Source organism: Aspergillus sydowii (genome assembly GCF_001890705.1).
Source record: "Aspergillus sydowii CBS 593.65 unplaced genomic scaffold ASPSYscaffold_9, whole genome shotgun sequence".
Taxonomy (NCBI): domain Eukaryota; kingdom Fungi; phylum Ascomycota; class Eurotiomycetes; order Eurotiales; family Aspergillaceae; genus Aspergillus; species Aspergillus sydowii.
The window spans coordinates 888,313-908,309 of NW_024467867.1; the positions used below are offsets into that span (position 1 = coordinate 888,313).

General features: G+C 52.0%; 10 protein-coding genes across 10 annotated transcripts; 6 read left to right on the plus strand and 4 right to left on the minus strand.

Moving 5' to 3' along the window:
* Window positions 1-292: 292 nt before the first annotated feature.
* On the plus strand, window positions 293-2,149 carry ASPSYDRAFT_155944 (glycosyltransferase family 2 protein; the record flags this gene model as incomplete). Its single annotated transcript, XM_040842512.1, has 2 exons — window positions 293-793; window positions 842-2,149. 2 exons carry the CDS (start codon window positions 293-295, stop codon window positions 2,147-2,149), a joined length of 1,809 nt encoding a protein of 602 aa, XP_040700438.1.
* Window positions 2,150-2,411: 262 nt separating this feature from the next.
* On the plus strand, window positions 2,412-3,656 carry ASPSYDRAFT_47921 (D-isomer specific 2-hydroxyacid dehydrogenase family protein). Its single transcript, XM_040847532.1, has one exon. It carries the CDS (start codon window positions 2,458-2,460, stop codon window positions 3,472-3,474), a length of 1,017 nt encoding a protein of 338 aa, XP_040700439.1. The 5' UTR covers window positions 2,412-2,457; the 3' UTR covers window positions 3,475-3,656.
* Window positions 3,657-4,059: 403 nt separating this feature from the next.
* On the plus strand, window positions 4,060-5,142 carry ASPSYDRAFT_1150021 (uncharacterized protein). The gene is made up of 2 exons (XM_040839985.1): window positions 4,060-4,698; window positions 4,767-5,142. The coding sequence occupies exons 1-2, from the start codon at window positions 4,223-4,225 to the stop codon at window positions 5,098-5,100; spliced, it is 810 nt and encodes a 269-aa protein (XP_040700440.1). The 5' UTR covers window positions 4,060-4,222; the 3' UTR covers window positions 5,101-5,142.
* On the minus strand, window positions 4,993-6,295 carry ASPSYDRAFT_182437 (carbon-nitrogen hydrolase family protein). Its single transcript, XM_040843515.1, has 4 exons — window positions 6,236-6,295; window positions 6,096-6,184; window positions 5,600-6,018; window positions 4,993-5,512 (listed from the first exon to the last, which is right to left on the minus strand). The coding sequence occupies exons 1-4, from the start codon at window positions 6,278-6,280 to the stop codon at window positions 5,184-5,186; spliced, it is 882 nt and encodes a 293-aa protein (XP_040700441.1). The 5' UTR covers window positions 6,281-6,295; the 3' UTR covers window positions 4,993-5,183.
* Window positions 6,296-6,449: 154 nt separating this feature from the next.
* ASPSYDRAFT_91890 (alpha/beta hydrolase) lies at window positions 6,450-7,800 on the plus strand (the record flags this gene model as incomplete). The annotated part of the gene is made up of 3 exons (XM_040852567.1): window positions 6,450-6,638; window positions 6,687-6,825; window positions 6,884-7,800. The coding sequence occupies 3 exons, from the start codon at window positions 6,450-6,452 to the stop codon at window positions 7,798-7,800; spliced, it is 1,245 nt and encodes a 414-aa protein (XP_040700442.1).
* Window positions 7,801-8,440: 640 nt separating this feature from the next.
* Window positions 8,441-8,908, minus strand: ASPSYDRAFT_33708 (uncharacterized protein; the record flags this gene model as incomplete). The annotated part of the gene is made up of 1 exon (XM_040845133.1): window positions 8,441-8,908. One exon carries the CDS (start codon window positions 8,906-8,908, stop codon window positions 8,441-8,443), a length of 468 nt encoding a protein of 155 aa, XP_040700443.1.
* A 761-nt stretch (window positions 8,909-9,669) lies between these two features.
* On the minus strand, window positions 9,670-12,526 carry ASPSYDRAFT_47926 (dynamin-like GTPase vpsA). Its single transcript, XM_040847534.1, has 8 exons — window positions 12,352-12,526; window positions 12,216-12,285; window positions 12,042-12,136; window positions 11,215-11,956; window positions 10,522-11,163; window positions 10,208-10,472; window positions 10,070-10,154; window positions 9,670-10,015 (listed from the first exon to the last, which is right to left on the minus strand). The coding sequence occupies exons 1-8, from the start codon at window positions 12,375-12,377 to the stop codon at window positions 9,847-9,849; spliced, it is 2,094 nt and encodes a 697-aa protein (XP_040700444.1). The 5' UTR covers window positions 12,378-12,526; the 3' UTR covers window positions 9,670-9,846.
* A 307-nt stretch (window positions 12,527-12,833) lies between these two features.
* On the minus strand, window positions 12,834-14,931 carry ASPSYDRAFT_156933 (H(+)-transporting V1 sector ATPase subunit A; the record flags this gene model as incomplete). The annotated part of the gene is made up of 5 exons (XM_040842607.1): window positions 12,834-12,890; window positions 12,942-13,838; window positions 13,901-14,568; window positions 14,628-14,712; window positions 14,812-14,931. 5 exons carry the CDS (start codon window positions 14,929-14,931, stop codon window positions 12,834-12,836), a joined length of 1,827 nt encoding a protein of 608 aa, XP_040700445.1.
* Window positions 14,932-16,053: 1,122 nt separating this feature from the next.
* ASPSYDRAFT_91894 (oxygenase MpaB family protein) lies at window positions 16,054-17,579 on the plus strand (the record flags this gene model as incomplete). The annotated part of the gene is made up of 4 exons (XM_040852568.1): window positions 16,054-16,410; window positions 16,458-16,486; window positions 16,539-17,265; window positions 17,316-17,579. The coding sequence occupies 4 exons, from the start codon at window positions 16,054-16,056 to the stop codon at window positions 17,577-17,579; spliced, it is 1,377 nt and encodes a 458-aa protein (XP_040700446.1).
* Window positions 17,580-17,915: 336 nt separating this feature from the next.
* Window positions 17,916-19,514, plus strand: ASPSYDRAFT_59904 (Auxin Efflux Carrier superfamily; the record flags this gene model as incomplete). The annotated part of the gene is made up of 4 exons (XM_040849772.1): window positions 17,916-18,147; window positions 18,229-19,132; window positions 19,190-19,370; window positions 19,419-19,514. 4 exons carry the CDS (start codon window positions 17,916-17,918, stop codon window positions 19,512-19,514), a joined length of 1,413 nt encoding a protein of 470 aa, XP_040700447.1.
* Window positions 19,515-19,997: the final 483 nt, after the last annotated feature.

Genomic DNA, 19,997 nt, shown 5'->3' on the forward strand with positions numbered 1-19,997 from the left:
GCTGATCATATGGAGACCCCAACACAGGAAAGGGACAAAAGAGAGACTTTTATGAGCGTGGAGCCGTTCCCTCTGCGCTACCACCGCCATGTTGCCAAATCTCGCACGATGAATGGTTCCTTTCTGATGAAGCAGTGCCGTGATCGTAGCTCTATACAGCTCTTGGTACGGGAATTAGCCAAACACATTCGCTTTAGTAGCGCCCTCGCTGAATTCTCTTAAGTAGTGTAGTTCCTGTGCTTTGGCCCTGCTCTCCTCCTGTTTCCCTGTAAAGTGCATTCTATCCTTCATCATGTTTGCCCAGTGGGCATCCCGCTGCCTCCCCGGCCTTAGTATCCTTGCTCTCCTTGCCCTCCTTCTTCTAACCTCGACCGATGTGCTCCCGGGGTCATGGAAAGGCCCACCGAAGGGTAAGGGGCCTTCTAACGATCCTATTACACTCAGCCTGGCGCAGACGATATTCGTTGTGTATACGATCCTGGTCCATCTCAACACCCTGCTATTCACCGGCCGTCTCTCATGGGCCTTGTCTCATGCCTTCGGTCAAATATCCAAGGTTTTGAAGCGGCGATCCGACTACTCTCCGAGTACTACTCCTGAGCCAGGGAGCCCTCTTACGGACGACTCGCTCGCAACTGCTCTGGACATGAAGCGGGGCCAGACGTGGGTTACAGAAGTGTCGGAGGAAGTTACTCACGCCATTATACTTCCGAACTATAAAGAAGACATCAGCACCCTACGCGATACACTCGATGTCCTTGCCAGTCATCCGCGAGCACGCACCCAGTACGAGGTATGATATACCACCAGAGTATTGTAGGAGTTGGAGCTGATAGATTAGGTTTACCTCGCTATGGAGCAGAAGGAAGCCGGGGCGGCTGAGAAGGCTGAGAAGCTGGTCTCGTTGTATGAAAACTCCTTTGCCCTTGTACAGCCGACCTTCCATCCCCCGGGCCTGCCTCTGGAGATTGCAGGAAAGAGTTCCAACGTTGCCTTTGCTGCGCGCTGCATCGGACAGGTGCACCGGGCTGAGCTGGGGTCTGGGAGTTGCAATGTGATAATCACGGTCATGGATGGTGAGTGCTGCCATGCTTATATGATTTTGGTCTATATGGTTCAATTTCTAACATGTCCAGCCGATACAAATCTTCTACAGGATTACTTTACCGAGATCCGTCGCCTACACTACGCCCATATCACGGAGGCTGATCGCACACTCTACTCGTGCCCTATAATCTTCGACAGGAACTCCAACGACAGCCCTATCCTGGTGCGCTGCGCCGACCTGCTATGGAGCTTCGCCGGCCTGTCCACCATGTACCCTCACTCGACCGTCTCCATCCCAACGTCCGTCTACTCCCTCCCTCTTGTGCTTGCAGATAGAGTCGGCGGCTGGGACAGCGACCCCACCTCTATCGGAGAGGACATGCACATGATGCTCAAGTGCTACTTCAAGACAAGCGGCAGCCTCATCTCGCGCGTCGTCCACACCCCGGCAAGCCAGTGCAATGTCTCGAGCGACCTGCCGCGCCCAGGGTTCCGTCGCTCGATGGACACCTGCGTTGCACGCTACCGACAGGCCCTGCGACACATGTGGGGGGCTCTCGACTCGGGCTTCGCAACGAGAAATACAGTCAGCTGGGTCCGGTTCAGCTGGCGCTGTCTTCTCCCCAAGCCGCGGCATATTGCGCTGATGCATCTGCTCTGGGAAGCACATTTCCTGCCTTGTCACTTCACCATCCTGCTCATTTTCTCTATGGTATATGAACAGCTCGCCTCGTTCACACAGACGCCGCTTCACCCGCACATCACATTCACATTCCAGCTCACTGGCTTTCTGCGCTTTGCATCCTTTGTGTGGATGAATATCTGCATATCTCTTTACAACCGGTGGTACGCGGTCTGTCTGCAGACTCGAAGGAACGATACGGCCCAGCTCCGCGGCGGCGATGTCAATGCTGGGTTCTCGGATCGCCGGCCCTGGTACCGGTTGACCTTCCTTTGTGAGCGGATTATCTTCCCCATCGCGGGCACGGTCTTTGGTGCCGTGCCGACGATTCACGCCGTGTTTATGCATTTTTGGACGGATCGGTTGGTGTACCGGGTGAGCAAGAAACCGGCTTTTGCGATGGGGGCTGGAATAGTGTAATTGGTTGATTGTGCTTGGTATGGACTGGATGACTTGTTTGATGATGTTATGGATTGGATATAGATACAGCCAAGACGGCCTAGTCATGGTATAGTAATAATATAATATATAATACTGTAGTAATACAATCGCATTGTATACATCCTGAGTCATGTCATGCATCGCCCGCGGGAGTCTTATCAGTGACACCGAATGAACCCCACCTGATAAGAATATCAGCACAGCTTCATCACCACCAGTTCTCTCTCTCTCTCTCTCTCTCTGCGTGTGTGTGTATCTTCTCTCTCAAACAACAATACAACATCAAAATGACAACCAGCGACCCCAACCAAACCAACCACCACATCGTCTGCCTCGAAGAATGCCACTGCCCCATCCCACCCTTCTCCTTCCCCCACACCTACACAGGCTACGACTCAACACCGCCCTCAACACCGGCCCTCATATCAGCGCTCCACGACGCCACAATCGCAATCACCACCATCGTCCCAATCACGCCGGATGTACTGGATGCCTGTCCGCGCCTGCAATGCATCATCGTCATGGCCACCGGCGTCGAATGGGTGCACGAACACGCCCCCGCGTTCAAGTCGCGCGGCGTCACAGTGATAAACTGTCCCGGTGCGAACGTGGGCACGGTTGCCGAGCATGCGATTGCGCTGTATTTCGCCGCGAGACGGAAGGTTGTGACCTTACATAACCTGATAACAGGACCGGCGGGGGGGTCGGAGTCGGAGGAGTATGCGGAGAAGAGGACGCTCGTGCATCGCTTTGAGGGCGGGCCGCCGCATACGACGCAGCAGGAAGTTGTGGCTATAATCGGGTACGGCGCTGTGGGGAAGCGCATTGAGGCTGTTGCGAGGGCGCTGGGGATGCAGGTTCTGATTGCGGAGCAGAAGGGGGTTATGGGGATGCAGGTGAGGGAGGGGAGGGTGGCCTTTGAGACGGCGGTGCAAAGGGCTACGGTTGTGGTTGTTGCGGCGGCGAAGAGCGAGGAGACGGTTGGGTTGATTGCGGATGGGGAGCTGCAGGCGATGAGGAGGGATGCGCTGATTGTTAATGTTGCGAGGGGAGGCATTGTCGAGGAGAGGGCTCTTGTGAAGGCGTTGAGGGAGGGTTGGATTGCGGGTGCGGCAGTGGATGTGTTTGATGGAGAGCCCCCTGTGCGTGGGCAGTCGGTGCTGCTGGAGGAGGATGTGCCGAATTTGACACTCTCACCACATATTGCGTGGTTCTCGGAGTCGACGATTCGGAATTTACAGGATTTGTTGGTCGAAGGGTTGGAGGGGTATATCGAGGGGAACCTGGTTAATGTTGTCTGTTAATCTACGACTGATAACGGGGCATAATGATACAATTGCATGTTTAACTATGCAAGAACGATGAGTATATGACTCTAGCTTTGTACGCTATGGATACAATACACTAATTACCTGTTAAATTGTCAAGATGAGATATTACATACAGTGAAAGAACAGTAAGTGATATTTCAGAAGGTCAAAATTATCAGTATACACTAATAGACTATATACATTAACTTATGTCCTGAACATTCTGCTGATCCTCACAGCCCGACCACTAGCTTCCACAGAGAAGGGGGATGCCTGAAAGTGGAAGGAAAGTACAGTACCAGCAACAGGAATCGGATGGCCATTTGGAACCGACTGAGAGAGCCAGTAGAATACGAAACGAGAAACACATGGCATTGAGCGGCCAGGAAACCACACAGAAGGGGCAGCAACATCATGACAAGAATTAGGGCTCAGTTCTTGCCTCTGTTGATTAACTTGGCCTTGTGGGTAAGTGATGGAAGCAGTGACTATAAATACGCATAACACATGATGTTTGCCTGTGAAGCATCTACAACAGCAAGCAGAATCTTTGGGCTTCACTTGGGGCATTCTTCACAGCTTCAATCTTCACTGTCATCGTACACCCACCAACACCTCATCTCCGACTGAAGATATAATAAACTCGCCCACGCCCTTTGCTAAAAACAGACAAGCCACAATTCAAGCCCCGCTCATGCTTCCGATATTGTCTACTCTCTAATCAAACCTTACTTCCCGCACCATGTCGTCGATACCCACCTACGTCGAATGTACACAGTCGTCCCTCCTAGACTATACGTTTGTCGCGAACAAGGCCAAACAAACCCCTTCATCTCATGAATTCCCCTTTGACATAATGGAAGACCACCAATCCGCTATCTCTATACCCTTTGATATGGAATCTTTTGAGTCCAATTTATATCTCTCTCCGGCTTTGGCCCGAAGCCTGCTATACGATGCTGTTCCCAATGCCGTCCCCGACGCCGTCCTCGATGCCGCTTCACCAAGCACCATCCCAAGTAACGACGAAGCATCGCCCAGCTGTATAACAGATGACACCACGTCGCCAGCATACAGCAGTCAGTCATCGCCGGGCCCTCACACTCCAATAATCCACACGAGTGAAGTGGAAAGTGAGCCTCACAAGCCACCAACCATAGAGTACACTTCGAAGAGAGCAAGCCCCTGCAAGGGTATCATCCATAACCAAAGACCCAGGTAGGCTTAAACCATAGCAAAGCAAAGCGAATTGATCCAAAGTGGCTAACCTGGCAAGTTCTTTTTAGTGGGCCGACCCCAGCTCTGAAGTGCAATTGGGAAGGCTGCACCTACAAGGGCAGCTTCAAGCGCAGATATGACCTGCGGCGCCATGTGCGCACCCTGCATACCTCCCCTAAGTCTTATGTCTGTCCAGAGCCTGAGTGTGAAGGGAAGAGAGTGTTTAATAGGAAAGATGGCCTGCAGAATCATAATCGGCGGTATCATAGTGTGGCTCGGGTTCCTGCTTGTGAGCCTTCTCCTCGGGTTATGTGCGCGCAAGCGGGTGTATTCAGTGGCCCGATTGGGCACTATAGTGGGTTTAGCGACCCTCCGAGACGGGATATGGGGTCTCGTAATTAGAGTAAATATATGTGGGTATTTTTATCATGTACCTTTAGTGTCCTCGTGTAGTTACTACAATACCACATACATACCAACTTTTCTCAATCCTTTCTAGAATGCCGGTAGGAATAATACCACTCTTCCCTCCCCAGGTCCATTCTGACCTTATAGTTATCCTCCGCGATCTTCACCAGGTCCATATCCATATCAACAACCAGCACGCCCTCCTCGTTCTCCATCTTTCCTACCGGTCCCACGATGGGGAGAACAACCCGCGACATACCCAGAGACTGCTCAACACCAGCATAATTAGCAAAGATAACGGCGCATGTGTTCTCGAAGCAGCGAGCTGTTAGCGTAGAGTCGAGGAAGAGTTCCTCCGAGTTAGGATTGTGCTTCAACGCGGTTGGCGAAGCATCATAGCGGCCCCCTATTTTTACAAAGCCCATTAGCCCATCCATCCATCGATGATCTGACCGGGCTCGAACCGAAACCTGAATTTCCCAGGAATACATACAATAAGTAGGAATAATAACCGTCTCCGCCCCAGCGGCAATCAGCTCGCGAAAGGCCTCGGGGAACGCCATGTCCCAGCAGATGAGCAGCCCGACCTTCCCAATCGGGGTGTCGAAGACTTCATGCGGTTCCGACGTGGATGATGTTAGATATGCCCGCTCGGGATGCCAGATGTTCTTCTTCCGGTACTGGCCGAGGATCTCGCCGGTGTTGGAGATGAAGTAGGCTGTGTTGTACAGGACATAGCTATTTGGGTCTGCATCTCCGTCTGGGTGGGCATGCTTCTCAACGATTGTCCCCGGGACGAGGCAGATGTTGAGCTCTTTGGCAAGGGCTTGGTAGGCCTTGAGGTACTGGGCTGTTTGAGAAGCCTGGACGGCGAAGAGGGGGTCTTCGGGTGCCCAGCCGAATAGATGGTACCTGGCAGCCAGTTAGGGGCATGTCCATACTCTATATCTACTTGTTGAGCTTGAATTGCGGGCGGGGTGCATGCATACTCAGGGAGCACGACCAACCCCGCGCCCTGTGTGGCGGCAGAGCGGATGTAGTCGCATGCTGTGGCGTGGTTTTGTTCCACAGCGAGGTTCTAGAACAGAGGTTAATTGATGCCAAGACTGCAGGGCCGGGGAGGGCGGACCTTGATGGACCACTGGACGACCGCGACGCGATGAGTTGGCGGCATGGATGCTGGGATGAGTTGGCTGATGGATGAAGGGAGAGCCGAGGCTTCGGGGGTGTGGGAAATGAATGCGCTCGGTTATCGGGGGGGAACTAATTCAAGGATCCGCGGGGAACACAGCGGATCCTCCACATCAACAACCATGTTGAGACTGCGGTCCTTCAGGAGATCCATGTCCCACTTCCGCGTTATCGAGCATACAGTCCGCTGTCAGGGTGTTCGAGAGCGTCTGGGTGCTGTCAAGCCCGGCCATGAGAACCAGCTGAGACTCGCTGTGAAGCAGTATATCCCCATTGACAATCCAACTCCTGGGGATGGCGATGTCACGCTCATTGGGGCCCATGCGAATGCCTTCCCAAAGGTACCTCACCTCGTTAAATCGGTCGCTTCTTGTTCTAACAAATAGCAGGAGCTGTATGAACCTCTGTGGGACGACATATACGAACGACTATCAAGTCACAACCGCCGAATCCGGTCCATCTGGATCGCAGACGTCGCCCAGCAAGGCCAAAGTGGCGTCCTCAATGAATCTATTCTTGGGAACGATCGTATGTTACATCCCCTATTCCCCATCATACAGCCGAGAGAGCATCTAACATCTCCCAGCTGACTGGCACGACCATTCGCGCGACCTGTTTTCCTTGATCAACCAATTCCAAGACCAAATCCACCAGCCAGTAGTCGGTATCGGCCATAGCATGGGCGGGATGCAACTCGCCCACCTATCCCTAATGCACCCATCGCTATTCAGTGCCCTCGTCCTACTAGACCCGGTAATCCAGCGCGAGAACCCGGGTCTCAAATTCGCCCAAGCATCCACATACCGCCGCGATATCTGGGCATCCCGTGAGCAAGCCATCCAGAAATTCAAATCAAGTCCGTTTTACCAAGCCTGGGATCCTCGGGTATTTGAGAAGTGGACACAATATGGGCTTCGCAACCTGCCGACACCACTTTACCCTACTACAGACGGTGATGAAACGGGACCCGAGGCTGTGACATTAACGACAACAAAGGCCCAGGAGCTGTATTTCTACATGCGCCCCTCGTATGTTGATGATAGGTCTGGTCTTCCGCGTGGATACCCGGAGCATGAAATGCATCCTGATGACATTGACCCTTCTACGCCCTTTTATCGCCCTGAGCCGGCGCAGTTGCTGCGGAGGTTACCAGAGATTAAGCCCGCCGTGCTCTATCTCTTTGGCGACAAGTCTGACCTCGCCTCGCCGGCTGCGCGAAGAGCGAAAGTCGAAACAACCGGCTCCGGCGTTGGTGGGAGTGGTGGTGTGGCAAAGGGCTTTGTGCAGGAGGTTGTTCTCCCGTGCGGGCATATGGTTCCGATGGAGCTTGTGAGGGAGAGTGCAGGTGCCAGTGCGGATTTTATCCATTCTAGGGTGCTGGGGTGGGAGTCGAGGGTGAAGGGGTTTCATGAGGCTTGGGGGAGGGTTCCCCATCCAGAGCAGGTTAGGGTTGATGAGCAGTGGGAGAAACATATTGGTGCTTCTAGGAAGCCTAAACTCTGACGACTGCAATTATAATAGAGTAGATAGTAGAGATAGACCTGCTTAGAGATATATACTAACCCTGGTGGTTATATATTACTACTAATTAGGCGCTAAGACTGTTCCATGAGACCTTGCCAGACTCACCGAGCTACTTGTGAGGAGTAATAGAACCAAGTTGCATAGTTGCCTGCAATACTGCATGGCGGATAAGATCAGCTCTAAAGTATGCCAGAGATATCGCCATTCCTCAATCAAATCGTAGAGACATCGCATCATAAATTATTACCCAGTTTCCAATCCGATCGTCGCTCCTATCCGTGAAACTCCTCATCCCAAATGAACCAGGAACAAAACACCCGTAATGTAAATAAATCAAAGCGAAAACAAGAGTCTCAGTCGCAATCGACTACTCCAGATGCAAAACCATCACCAAGTCAGATATGCCATCCCAAGTAGTCCAGTCTAGTCCCAGCCGAATCCAAGCACTCCCCGTACCACTCTTAATGCATCCCATGCACTTCTATTGGCACGGTCCGAAGGTAGTCGTATATGTTTAACGGCCGAGAATTGATTATTCTGGTTGGATAATTTGCTGGTTAGCCTTAACATGCGTGGACTTCAACACGCCGGAGAGGACGGCCACGGGGGAAGGAAATGGTCATTGGGAAGTAGGACTGACAGGAACACAGGCCCTGGCCACAGTATCCTTTCCAGCAGAATTATGACCAGGGTTCTCAGTTCCAAGGTAATCAGAGCTGTTGACAACAACAAATCCGTCGCTCTCCTCATCTTCAACACGGATAAGCTCCCCAGCCTTCTTCTTCTTCTTCTTCTTCTTGTCCATGTTCTTCTTGTTCCTCCCCCAAGTCTTCTTTTTATTGGTCCCACCTTTGGACTTGGACACAGGAGACTCGGAGTCAGCCGCGTAGTCAAACTGAAAGAGCATGTCCATGGTGAAATCCCCATCTGGACTGACATCGGTGTAAGAAACGAGCCTGCGCGCTTGGTCGAGACGACGCCTGATTTCGGCCATTCTGGCCCTTTGGCGACGGGCGGCACGCATTTTGGCTAAGGCTGCTGGAGTGGGTTCGATGTCGATGGGATAGGATGTTGCGTTGAGGGACATGGTTAATGGTGGGACGGGGCTTCAGAGTCAGATTGTGTTTGGAGAGAAGCGTTACTGTAGCGGGGGGCAAGATAGTTGGACTTGGAGAAAAAGTGAAGAAAGGCTGAAGAAGTGTAAATGATGGATTTCTCTCTGTTGTGTTTTCTGTAGAGATGCCAGTACAACAAAGCAACATTCAACACTGAGGTTGAGGAAGAAATCAGACTACTAACAAAACATGCACAGACATACTACAGCCGTTGACCAAGACATTATTGTGTTGCTACAGACAACATGCGCATATTCTCATTCTGAATAAAGGCCCCATTCATCCTCGTCGCAATATAAAGCAAGATAAATAACAATTGATGTGTTGACATGCTAAAGTGCACGGCCACTGGGTCCTCCTGCATGTCTTCCCGGCACTAACAAACGCTTATCTGCGCACAAGGGACTCCTCACGCTAACTACTTTTGTGCTGGTTTGTCAAGTGGAGCCATGTGATGCGGCGCTGATCATGTGATTCAGGCAGCTGAGGCGGTCAGATGATCGAATTCTGCCGGGGGCAACGCCTCTCGACGCCTGACTACCGTCGGGTACACTCGACTAATGCCACATATGTGCACGCAAGACAAACATATTTCAAGACTCTTAGTAGGACTTTTATACTGCAAGGCTATTCATACCGTACTCAGTACACAGTCAACACGCACAAATTCACGGTCTTATTCTAGCGCAAGCATCATCATTAGGCGATACAAATTCGTGAGAAAGATCCAGACCCGACATCAGAAAGAAATGCAGCCGTAGCAACCCTTTGCTCATATCAGGAAAACTATAAACATAAGGCATGGGTCCTTTGAACAAAAGTAAGTGTCGAATCTTCCCCACCCAAACCAAGACGTAGATGGAAACGAAAGACGAACGAAGTGGGAATCACAATTCGCGTTCTACTGCAATCACTGCACCTGGCTGACAATTTCACTCGCGCGGCTGAGGCTCTCCACCATCTGCTGGCACTCCTTCCGCCGCCGGATGGTGTAGTCGCTTTCCTTCAGCAGGTCGTCTAGTTCGGCGTTACGGTACATGTTCTCGAGCAGCTCTCGCTGCATTCCTTCCTTGGAGAATCTAGCAGTGCGGTCAGCAGGATGGAAGGTGAAATATACACAGGACTGTACGTACTGCACGAGAGTGTACATGATAGCTTTCGGGACCATATCAATCATTGTACGCTTAACGATGTTGTAGTAGGATGTAATGAGGAGCTCTGCATCATATGTTAGTCTTGCTTCTGTGTGGGTTTTGAATAACAGAACTTACTAATAACTTCCACCTCGGTACTTTCACGCTCAGACAAGGCAGCAGATGCCTTGAGGTTTGGTGGGGGAGCCTCCATAGCCGCCATCTTCTTCTTGTTCTTCGACGCCCAGAAGCTGCCAAAGAATCCAGTACTGCTAGTGTCCGTACCAGCAGGAGTGGGCTCGACGGAGGGGCTGTTTGCGCGGGGAGGTAGAGGCTTGCCCGTCTTCGGGTCGACTTGGGTCGGCTTACCAGCAGCATGGCGTTCGTTGACAATGGCCATTGCCTGTAACTGTTAGTTTATTACCCAAAGGCGATAGGGCTCCAGAACTTACCCGATGTCCGTTGAGGAAGTCGGGGTGGGCAGTGTTGATGTAAGTCGACTCCATAGCAATGAGATCCCGGACGAGCTTATTCGTGGGCTCCATGGCCTTCTTGAAGAAAGCAATCACGACTGCGTGGAATTTCTCCTTCAACATCGGGTAGCGACGGAACAGTTGCTTGTTCAGAAGCTGTCCGAGAATACGGACAAGCTCGTCGTAGACCAAAGAGATACACTTCAAACTCGGGTCTTCGAGACGCGTAATCTGTTGCTTGACAATGAGTTCGAAAGCTGTAGTACCGATGAAGAGTGCAGGCGATGAACCAGACGAGTTGAACAGGATGGTCCGGATATCAATGTCCTTCACTTGGTCGAACGGGTCTACTGCCTTCACACCATTGGCGTAGAGTTCGTGGAACACGAAGCTGATACGGGCACCACCTGAAAGCTCGATGCTGGAAAGCTCTTGGTTGTTACCCTCCAAGACTGTCCGGTACTCGTTGCTGAATTCTGTGATGATGTTAAGGATGATGTTGGCGCTGTTGCCGAGCATGGAGTCGCCAAGCTGTGACAGTTCAGACGAGTACTTCTGCAGGGATGAGGAGATTCTGGACTTAATATCCGGGAGCGTTTGCTTGATGTGCATCATAAGGATCTACTAGAGTTAGCACAAGCGCTTGACACATTGTCAGCCGGCAAAACTCACCAAGTTCAGCTTTCTTGCCAGATACGGGGTTCCGCAGTACGAAGCCTTGTTCCGGTATGCCTTGTGGTTTTCGAAGAAGTTCTTCTCGTTCTCCAGGGCATATGCGATAGGTCGCTTGTTCTCAATATCGCGCTGTCCACGGTTGACCACAGGAACGTAACCCAGGCGCAGAGGGATAATCCTGCCAGCAAGAATATCCACCACGTCTGTGCCCTCGTCCATGAGATCGACCTTGGACAACACACCAATTGTGCGCTGACCCTCCGGATCCACCTCACGCGCGAGCTTCAATCCGTCGGAGTTGGCAAGATCCTGATTCGCGGCCGTCACAGCTAGGATGATGGCGTTGGGCTTGCTGATGTACTTCAGAACCATGTCGCGGATTTGCCTCTCAATGTCCTTGGGCTGGTCACCGACAGGCACCTTGGTCAAACCGGGCAGATCCACAAGTGTCAGGGTGAGGACGTTGGGCGAGTAGATTCGCAGGTTGATGGGCGCGGCAGAGATTCCGGCATTGCGACCGACCTTGGTCTCGGTTTCGCGGACAATCTCCTCACGGATCTTGTTGAAGTCGTGGAACTTCTGGCCTGGAATGTGCAGGAACTCGCCATACTCGTCCACGTTCGCCTCCTTATCCGTCGTCTCTAGCTTCTCCTCCTTCACGCCGTTCGCTTGCGGGGGTCTGTTGATGAGTTGCAGAATGAGGGGGCGTCGAGTAACAATTCCAGAACCACGAGGGAGGCTAGGTAAAGGGGGCAAACGGCCATGTTAGCGACGCGCGGCCCCAACATCCGATGTTGCGAAGAGGGGAAAGGGGAACAACTTACAAATCCCGGCCGACGATGTTCTCTAAGACGGAACTCTTTCCACTCGACTGCGAACCGACGACAGCGATTTGGGGCAGATCGATGGGGTTTTGGACCTGGCGGCGAGTTAACAAGCGGTGACAGGAGGGAGGGGCGCCGGAAAGGAGATCGAGCTGGAGAATTGGTAGCACTTACCCCTACGGTCGAGAAGACATCCTGGAGTTTGTTGACCAGCGAAATCAAGCTGGGGTCATTGACGTTTATCCTGTTGTCGCAGCGCAATCGGTCAGCTAAGTTCAGGGTTCAAGCACGAGGGGCGAGGGTCACGCACGAGTAGCCAGACGTTGGGCTTGCCATGGCTGGCAACAGTAGGGCACAACAACGTTCGGTTCGGGGTAAATAAGCACAGAGAAAGAGAAGAAATTACTGGGATATATAGAGAAAGCGAAAGTGAGTGATTGTGGTGGAAAGTAAAGAGAAGCGGGATGGCGAGCGGCCAAGTTTCCAGTCGGCGGTCGAGATTCCCAAGAGGCAGCAACAAAGCCAAGTCCGGCTTTGGGCTGGGGCGGTGCGTGTCATTTGCCACTCCGTTTGTGCACGTAACTCGTGCCACCCGAAACAATTCTGGCACCTATAGGCGTATCTTCACTGTTCACGAGCAATATCTACAGAGTACATGATACGTAATCAGGCAACTCTAATAAGTACGAATCAGGACTCGGAAAATTCTAGTGTAGTATTCACAAAAACAAAATAGCTACAGAAAGCTGCTATATGCTACGAAAAACAGAAAGGCGTGCACGTTTCATTGATCTACTCATCCGACACAGAAGCAAACCGCTCCGACATGGTTTGCAGAATCTTCTCGTACTGTTTGGGGGTTAGCATGGATTCGCAAGTCAAAATCAGAAAGGTTCTTACCTTGGAAGACACGTCTGCCTCGTCCTCTGGCACCTCGAACTTCATTTGCCGCAGGGAGGTTTGGATGTCGGTAGTCGCATCGCGGACCTTGGGCCAGTTCTGGCCTTGGGCGATCGCCTTCTGTGCTTCATCATGGTAGCCCATGAATGCCTTCATCATGTATTCTGTCTTCCAGAGAGGGCAGAACTGGTCGTAGTCACTGTATCCGTTTTGTTGCAGGAAGTCATCCTTCACCATCGCGGCGACATCCAAAGTGATTTTGTCGGAGTCACCAAGCGCAGCCTTTCCGACCAGCTGCACGACCTGGTCAAGATCCTCAGACTTTGTCAGGAGCTCCTGGACTTGTTTACGCAGGCGAGGGAACTCGGGGTGGTGCTTCTCGTAGTAGGTGTCCAGGACTGTCGTGTACTTGCTGTAAGATATACCTGTGTTGATCGAAGGGAAGTGTTTGCGCTGTGCCAGTTTCTTGTCCAAACCCCAGAACACTTGGACAATGCTCATCGTACTAGTAGTGACAGGGTCTGAAAAATCACCACCGGGAGGACTAACGGCGGCGACAATGCTGACACTGCCATCGCGCTCGGGGCTTCCGAGAGCGATCGTCTTACCAGCACGTTCGTAGAACGAAGCAAGCTTGGCACCGAGATACGCGGGGAAACCTTGGTCAGCCGGCATCTCTCCAAGACGACCGGAAAGTTCACGAAGGGCCTCAGCCCACCGGGAACTGGAGTCTGCCATCATAGCAACGTTCTTTCCCTGGTCACGGAAGTATTCTGCAATGGTAATTCCAGTGTAAATGGAAGCTTCACGAGCAGCGACAGGCATGTTGGAGGTGTTAGCGATCAAGCAGGTACGCTTCATGATAGGCTCTTTGCGGCCATCGATCGTAATGCTGAGCTACACAAAGAAAGGGCACGTTAGCCTTGGGCAACACTCAACAGCGGTTTTCGCAAACATACCTCGGGGAAATCCATCAACACCTCAGCCATCTCGTTACCACGCTCACCACAACCGACGTAGACAATGACATCACTGTTGGAGAATTTGGACACACTTTGTGAGATAACAGTCTTACCACACCCGAAAGCGCCAGGAATGCAGACGGTACCACCCAACACACTGGGGAAGAGAGAGTCGAGCACACGCTGGCCGACAATGAACGGCTCATCAGCGGACTTCTTCTCGTTGACCGGTCGGGGCACACGGACGGGCCAGGTGTGCATCATTCCGTGTGTCGACTTGACGCCATTGAACTCAATCTCCAGCAGTTGTTCCTCAACAGTGTAGCTACCGGCTTCAGCTATCCGAGTGATGGTACCTTTGGCGCGGGGAGGGAGGAGGATTTTGTGGTCGTTCAACAAGCTGTTCTCGAAAACGGTACCCCAGATGTCACCACCTGTAATGTGGTCGCCGACCTTATACTTGCCGGGCTTGAAATCCCATTTCTTCTTGCGATCCAGCGCGTTGACCTTGATTCCACGGGGGATGTAGATGCTGTCTGTTTCGTCGGAGATAGCTCGCAGGGGTCGCTGAATACCGTCGTAGATCGTTTCCATCAACCCGGGACCAAGCTCGACAGACAGAGGCTTGCCAGTTCGCCAGACGGGGTCGCCGACCGTCAATCCAGCTAGCAAGCGAAGAAATGTTAGACCACTGAGTATTTCAGCTAAGGCGGGGTCGCAGTACCTGTTTCCTCATAAACCTGAATGGTGGCCTTATCCGCATCGATACGAATAACCTCTCCGACTAGCTGATCATGACCGACTTGACACTAGAAACGCACGGTGGCGAGTAAGCAAGGCGACCGACAGCAATGGAGATTTGCTCCGAGAGACAGAGCTCGCCGATCAGGTAGCTCGGGGGCACTCACCAGCTCGTACATAGCACAACCGATCATGTTCTCGGCCACCACGACGGGACCGGAGATGGAGAAGACAGCGCCAGTTTGAACATCCTCAGAGCTCGAAGAGCCCTTTCCAGAGGGGGCCATGGTGTGAGGAGCCGGCGTTTGGATGGTGGAGGAGGACGAAAAGAGGGGCTGCGGGATGGGGGTGCTGTTGGTGCTGTTGCTTGAGCTGCTGTCGCTGGAGGACGACAGAGTGGGCGAAACGGGGAGCGGTGGCAGGTCGGCCGGTCTGGGCGGTGATGCCGGACTCTCCTGCTGCGATCGGGGGGAGCTCTGCTCAACTATACCACCACCACCACGGTTGGCGATCAAATCCAGCAATGACGGACGAGACTTCAGTTGACGCACGCCCAATCCCAACATTCGCTTCTAGAATTAGCCGTGCTCGACGGGTCATCTGCACGAGAGGGGAAGTGTTGTTTAGGGGGGTTGCTTAGTTAGCCTCAGGCGCTGAGTAAGTTTCCGCTGATGCTAACGATCCAAGGACTCGGCATTGGCATCATTCAGAAGACATATCAGGTTCATAGCTGTCTATAAATATACTGGAAGCTCATCCAAAATCACCAGGCGGCTGTAACACATTGTCGCACATGGTCTCACTGTTTTGCACTGGTGATGCCCCGCTGCCGGGCAGCATAACTGATTAACTGGCTGCATCAAGTGAATAGGCGGCGAGCAAGATCTACGCGCGGCTTAATACTTGCAGGATTGGCCGTTACGCATCTTAGTTTCTTATATGTATACTCCGATCTCTTCCAGACATAACGATTAGCCCACGGAATCATGAGTTATTCCGCAGTCATGAGCCCTCCACCAAGCTTCCCCGCCATGATTCCATCCAACAAAACAGTTGCTGGTTCCCCGCATTTCCATACTTCCTAGCCCTTTATTATGCACCGGACGGTGGTTTTTCACATGCTCCCAGGCATCTGCTAACCGTAAATGGCCTCCCTCGATCCGTGGGTCCGAGCCCGCTTCTCGGCTCTTTGCCTCTCCAGGTATGGACTCACCTCCACATGGGAAACGCTGTCAAAAGAATGATAGCGATTGATCAATCTGGCGGAAGACACCATAAAAGCCACAGCTGATCATATGGTTTGTTGCACGGAACAGAATGGTATATTATACGGCCTGTTGCCCGCAGGCATTCAACTGCTGCTATCCTTCCTATTCGCCCTCTACTGCAGTCATAAAAGCCGAGCCAAGATGGCCCCTCCGGACATCCACACGCATTGGGATATCTCGTTCGAATGGACCGAACTCCATCGGACGGCAGAGCAACTGCGGCCAATGACTTTCACGTATGATAAACTTGCAGATGATTGTATCGCAAGGCTCAACGAGCTCTCGCCTCCGGAGAAGTACCGTCCTAAAGCTGGCGAACCACCAACGAAGGCACCCAAACGCGACCTGCTTGCGCTATTGGAGAGGTATGCAAAGGATGACCCCAAGCTTGAAGAGCTATGGACGGAAATCAACACGGTCCCTGACTGGGTCGACTGGGATCAAATCAAAAGAGGACAGGAAGTGTTCTTCCGCTATGGGATGCCGATAATGAATGTGGTAAGTAAAATCGTCGAAGAATAAGGTTCCATGCTGACGTCTAGTAGCTTAGCTTTCAAAGCCTATTAGGTGGGATGTGAGCGTTCCCATACTGGTTTGATGTCGTGCATGCTGACCAACTTGCATAGGGGTGCCAGTCGCATTGTTGAAACTCTGGCCCGGACCGGAGGATTCTCTGCAGATGTTGTTCGACGAAGATTATTAGAGACTCTTCAGCACATCCTTCAGGTGTCTCTTTCTTTGGATTCCATGAAGCCCGGCGGCGCTGGCCATCAGTCCTCAGTTAGAGTGAGGCTCCTGCACTCCTCTGTCCGAGCTCGGATTCTCAGTCTCGCCAAAGAGAAGCCGGAGTATTATGACATCGAGAAATTCGGCATCCCAATCAGCGACCTCGATTGCATCGGGACAATCAACACATTCTCAACTAGCGTGGTTTGGATAGGCCTTCCCCGACAGGGTATTTATCCCATGGAGAACGAAATCGAGGACTACATAGCTCTTTGGAGGCTGGTGGCATACTACATGGGCACCCCAACCGACTTCCTCACGGACAAACCCACGGCCAAGGCATTCATGGAGTCGATTCTAGAATTTGAAGTCGACCCTAAGCCCATTGGGCAAGTCCTTGCTAAGAATATTGTCATCGGTCTTGAGAATACTGCGCCCACCTTTGCCTCGAAGGAGTTCATGGAGGCTATGGCCAGGCATCTCAACGGCCACAAACTCTCCGACCGTCTCGACATCCCCAAAACAAGTCTTTACTACCAGACACTCATATACGGGTACTGCTATCTTGTCATGGTAATAGCATACTCAAATCGGGTCTTCCCATTATTCGACAAGGCGTGGATTGCGGTTCGTCTTCCTCCTGTTCCCTACCTTTCCTAGTGTTGACAGACGTACAGGTCCGTCGGAAGATGTATTACTCGATAATCACAGACAAAGAGCACGGCCTTGGAGGGGAGACAATCTTTGACTTCAAGTACGTCCCTTGGTTCACTCGGACGACGAAGCTTGGGACTCGCAAAAATAGAAAAGGATCGAAGGCTGGCATCGAGACACTCGCCCAGCTGGGTGTTTTTGCTGTATGTACTTCAGCAGCAACAGCGCTCTATGGGGCTATAGCAGGTGCACGTCTGTTGGGTCAGCGAAAGCTGCTGCGTGCGTGATGATGTTTCAAATTTTGTAGCCGACTATGTAGATACTGGATTATGTAGCCCAACCCTACACCATACATTTCGAACAGGACAGGTTTTATCTAAGACAATTAAATGCTTCCAGGAACAAGTACTCCCTTGGCTGAAGTCACAGCACAGCAAGATCCAACTTGAAATATGAAGAACTTGGCGTGGATCTAGACCGGAACATCGCCATAATGACGACATAGAGTATCAACACCAACCAACAGCTTCACCCTTTAAAACCCAGCTCGCGTGCCCTGTTTCCATATACAAGAAACCGCACATGAAAGTCAAAAATAAACAATAGACCATTCACCATTCACCATGCCCCAGGGCAGCCTCGTCACTTCTTTCCTGGGCGCACTCCAAGCCTGCGTCTCCGTGCTCCTAACCCTATCCTACGGCGTCGCGGCTCGCAAATTCGGTCTCATCCAGCGCAGCTCGATAAACGATGTTTCCGCGCTAGGTGTGAAAGTTCTCCTCCCAGCCTTGATCCTCGTCCATCTAGGCGAGCAGCTGCAGTTGGATAATGCATTGAATTACGTCCCTGTTTTGGGTACGCCCTTCCTACCCTATCCTACCTTATTTTGAGCACTGAGTCCAGCTAATAGTATTTTTTTTTAAAAAAAATATACAGTCTGGTCAATAGCCTACACAACCCTCTCAGTCGTCCTCGCGCGACTAGCCTCAAAACTCCTCAGGCTTCCGGCGTGGGTTACGCCTGCGTGTGCATTCAACAACACCACGTCTCTTCCGCTGCTCCTGCTGGAGTCGTTGAAGAGTGTCGGCAGTTTGAACATGATTATCCAGGATGGTGACTCGGTCGCTGAGGCGATTGCACGCGCGCAGAGCTATTTCTTGCTTTGTGGTGTTATTTCTAAGACGATTGGGTATGCGGTTGGGCCGGCGATGTTGAAGAGTGGGGATGGAGTTGGGGATAGCGATGACGACGATGCTGACGATGCTGACGATGGGGATAGCGATGGGGATGAGGATGTAGGGGGTAGAGAGGATGGATTAGGGAACGAGAACGAGAACGAGAATGAGAACGAGAATGAGCATGGGAACGATGACAACGGTGCCAACCACGCAGATGAGGAAATGCCGCTCCTGCATGGCCGTGCTCAAAACCAAAAGCACTCCGGCTTGGCCTTCTTCTCTACAAGAATGCAGCGCTGGGCTAAGGATGCGGTATGCGACTTCCCGAGACGCCTGAAGCAGAGTGTGATTGCGCCGTTTGATACCCCTATGGCTGATATTGCCATCGTGTGTACGCTGGTAGGTGCAGTGTTGGGGCTGGTCCCGCAGCTGCATAAGGCGTTCTTTAATACGTACGAAGAAGGGGGCATATTCAATGCTTGGTTGACGTCGAGTATTAAGAATCTCGGGAAGCTGTTTACGACGCTGCAGATTTTCATTGTCGGGTGTGAGCTTGGGGTTAGCTTTGAAAAGATGGGCAGTAGTGGGAGTACGAGATCGAGCAACCCTGGCATCAAGGCGATTCTGACGATCTTTCTGATCCGGCTTGTTGTTTGGCCTGCGTGCGTGTCCTCCTTGGCTTATTGTTTCTGTGATGGTTGCTGACTCTATCGCTCCAGACTCGGTATCTCGATCATCTACGGCCTCGCGAGAAACACGTCCGTGCTGCGATCTGACCCCGTTCTCTGGTTTAGCATGATGCTCATGCCAGCTGGGCCTCCGGCGTTGGTGATTCAAGGACTCGCTGAGTTGGCCAAGGCTTCTGAGAGACAGAAGATGACGATCGCGAAAACGTTGACTGTACGTGTCTCCTGCGGTATTCAAATCGGACGGTGCTTACATTTGCAGGTCATGTATATGCTCTCGCCATGCATTTCGTTTACCATTACAGGTGCGTTGAAGGCTTCGCAGGCTGCACTGGATGGACAGAGCACGGCGCGATAATTACAGTACTAGAAATCATAGATGTCGTAGATGCAGACAAATTGAATTATTACGGATTTTCACAATTACATATCCAGTAGAATATCCAGAATCACGTTGAGCGAGAACTCAGCGCAAGTGTCGTCCCCGTCTGCTGGGCACATATTGAGGAAACGGTTTACTTCTGTTAATTGTCGTATCGGTTAGCGTCTGAAAGATGCCCTTCCCGCAGGCAGTCCCACGGGTCCAAAATGGCAAAGGCGATACATACTCCGCATTCCTTGCATTGGCAGTTCTGACCGCAAGTGCACGAGTTAGGTCCGGAGCAGTTGCAAGTGTTGCCGGATCCACAGCCGCAGCCACCCATTTTGGTAGATTTGGAGTTAGAAGTGTTGGAGTTGGGTTTGATAAAGAGTTATTCAGAGCAGATGATTGCCAAGTTCACTTGTGCTGATGTCTAGAATACATGGGTGCGATGGAGCGCCTTTATACGGGCTGCGGGAG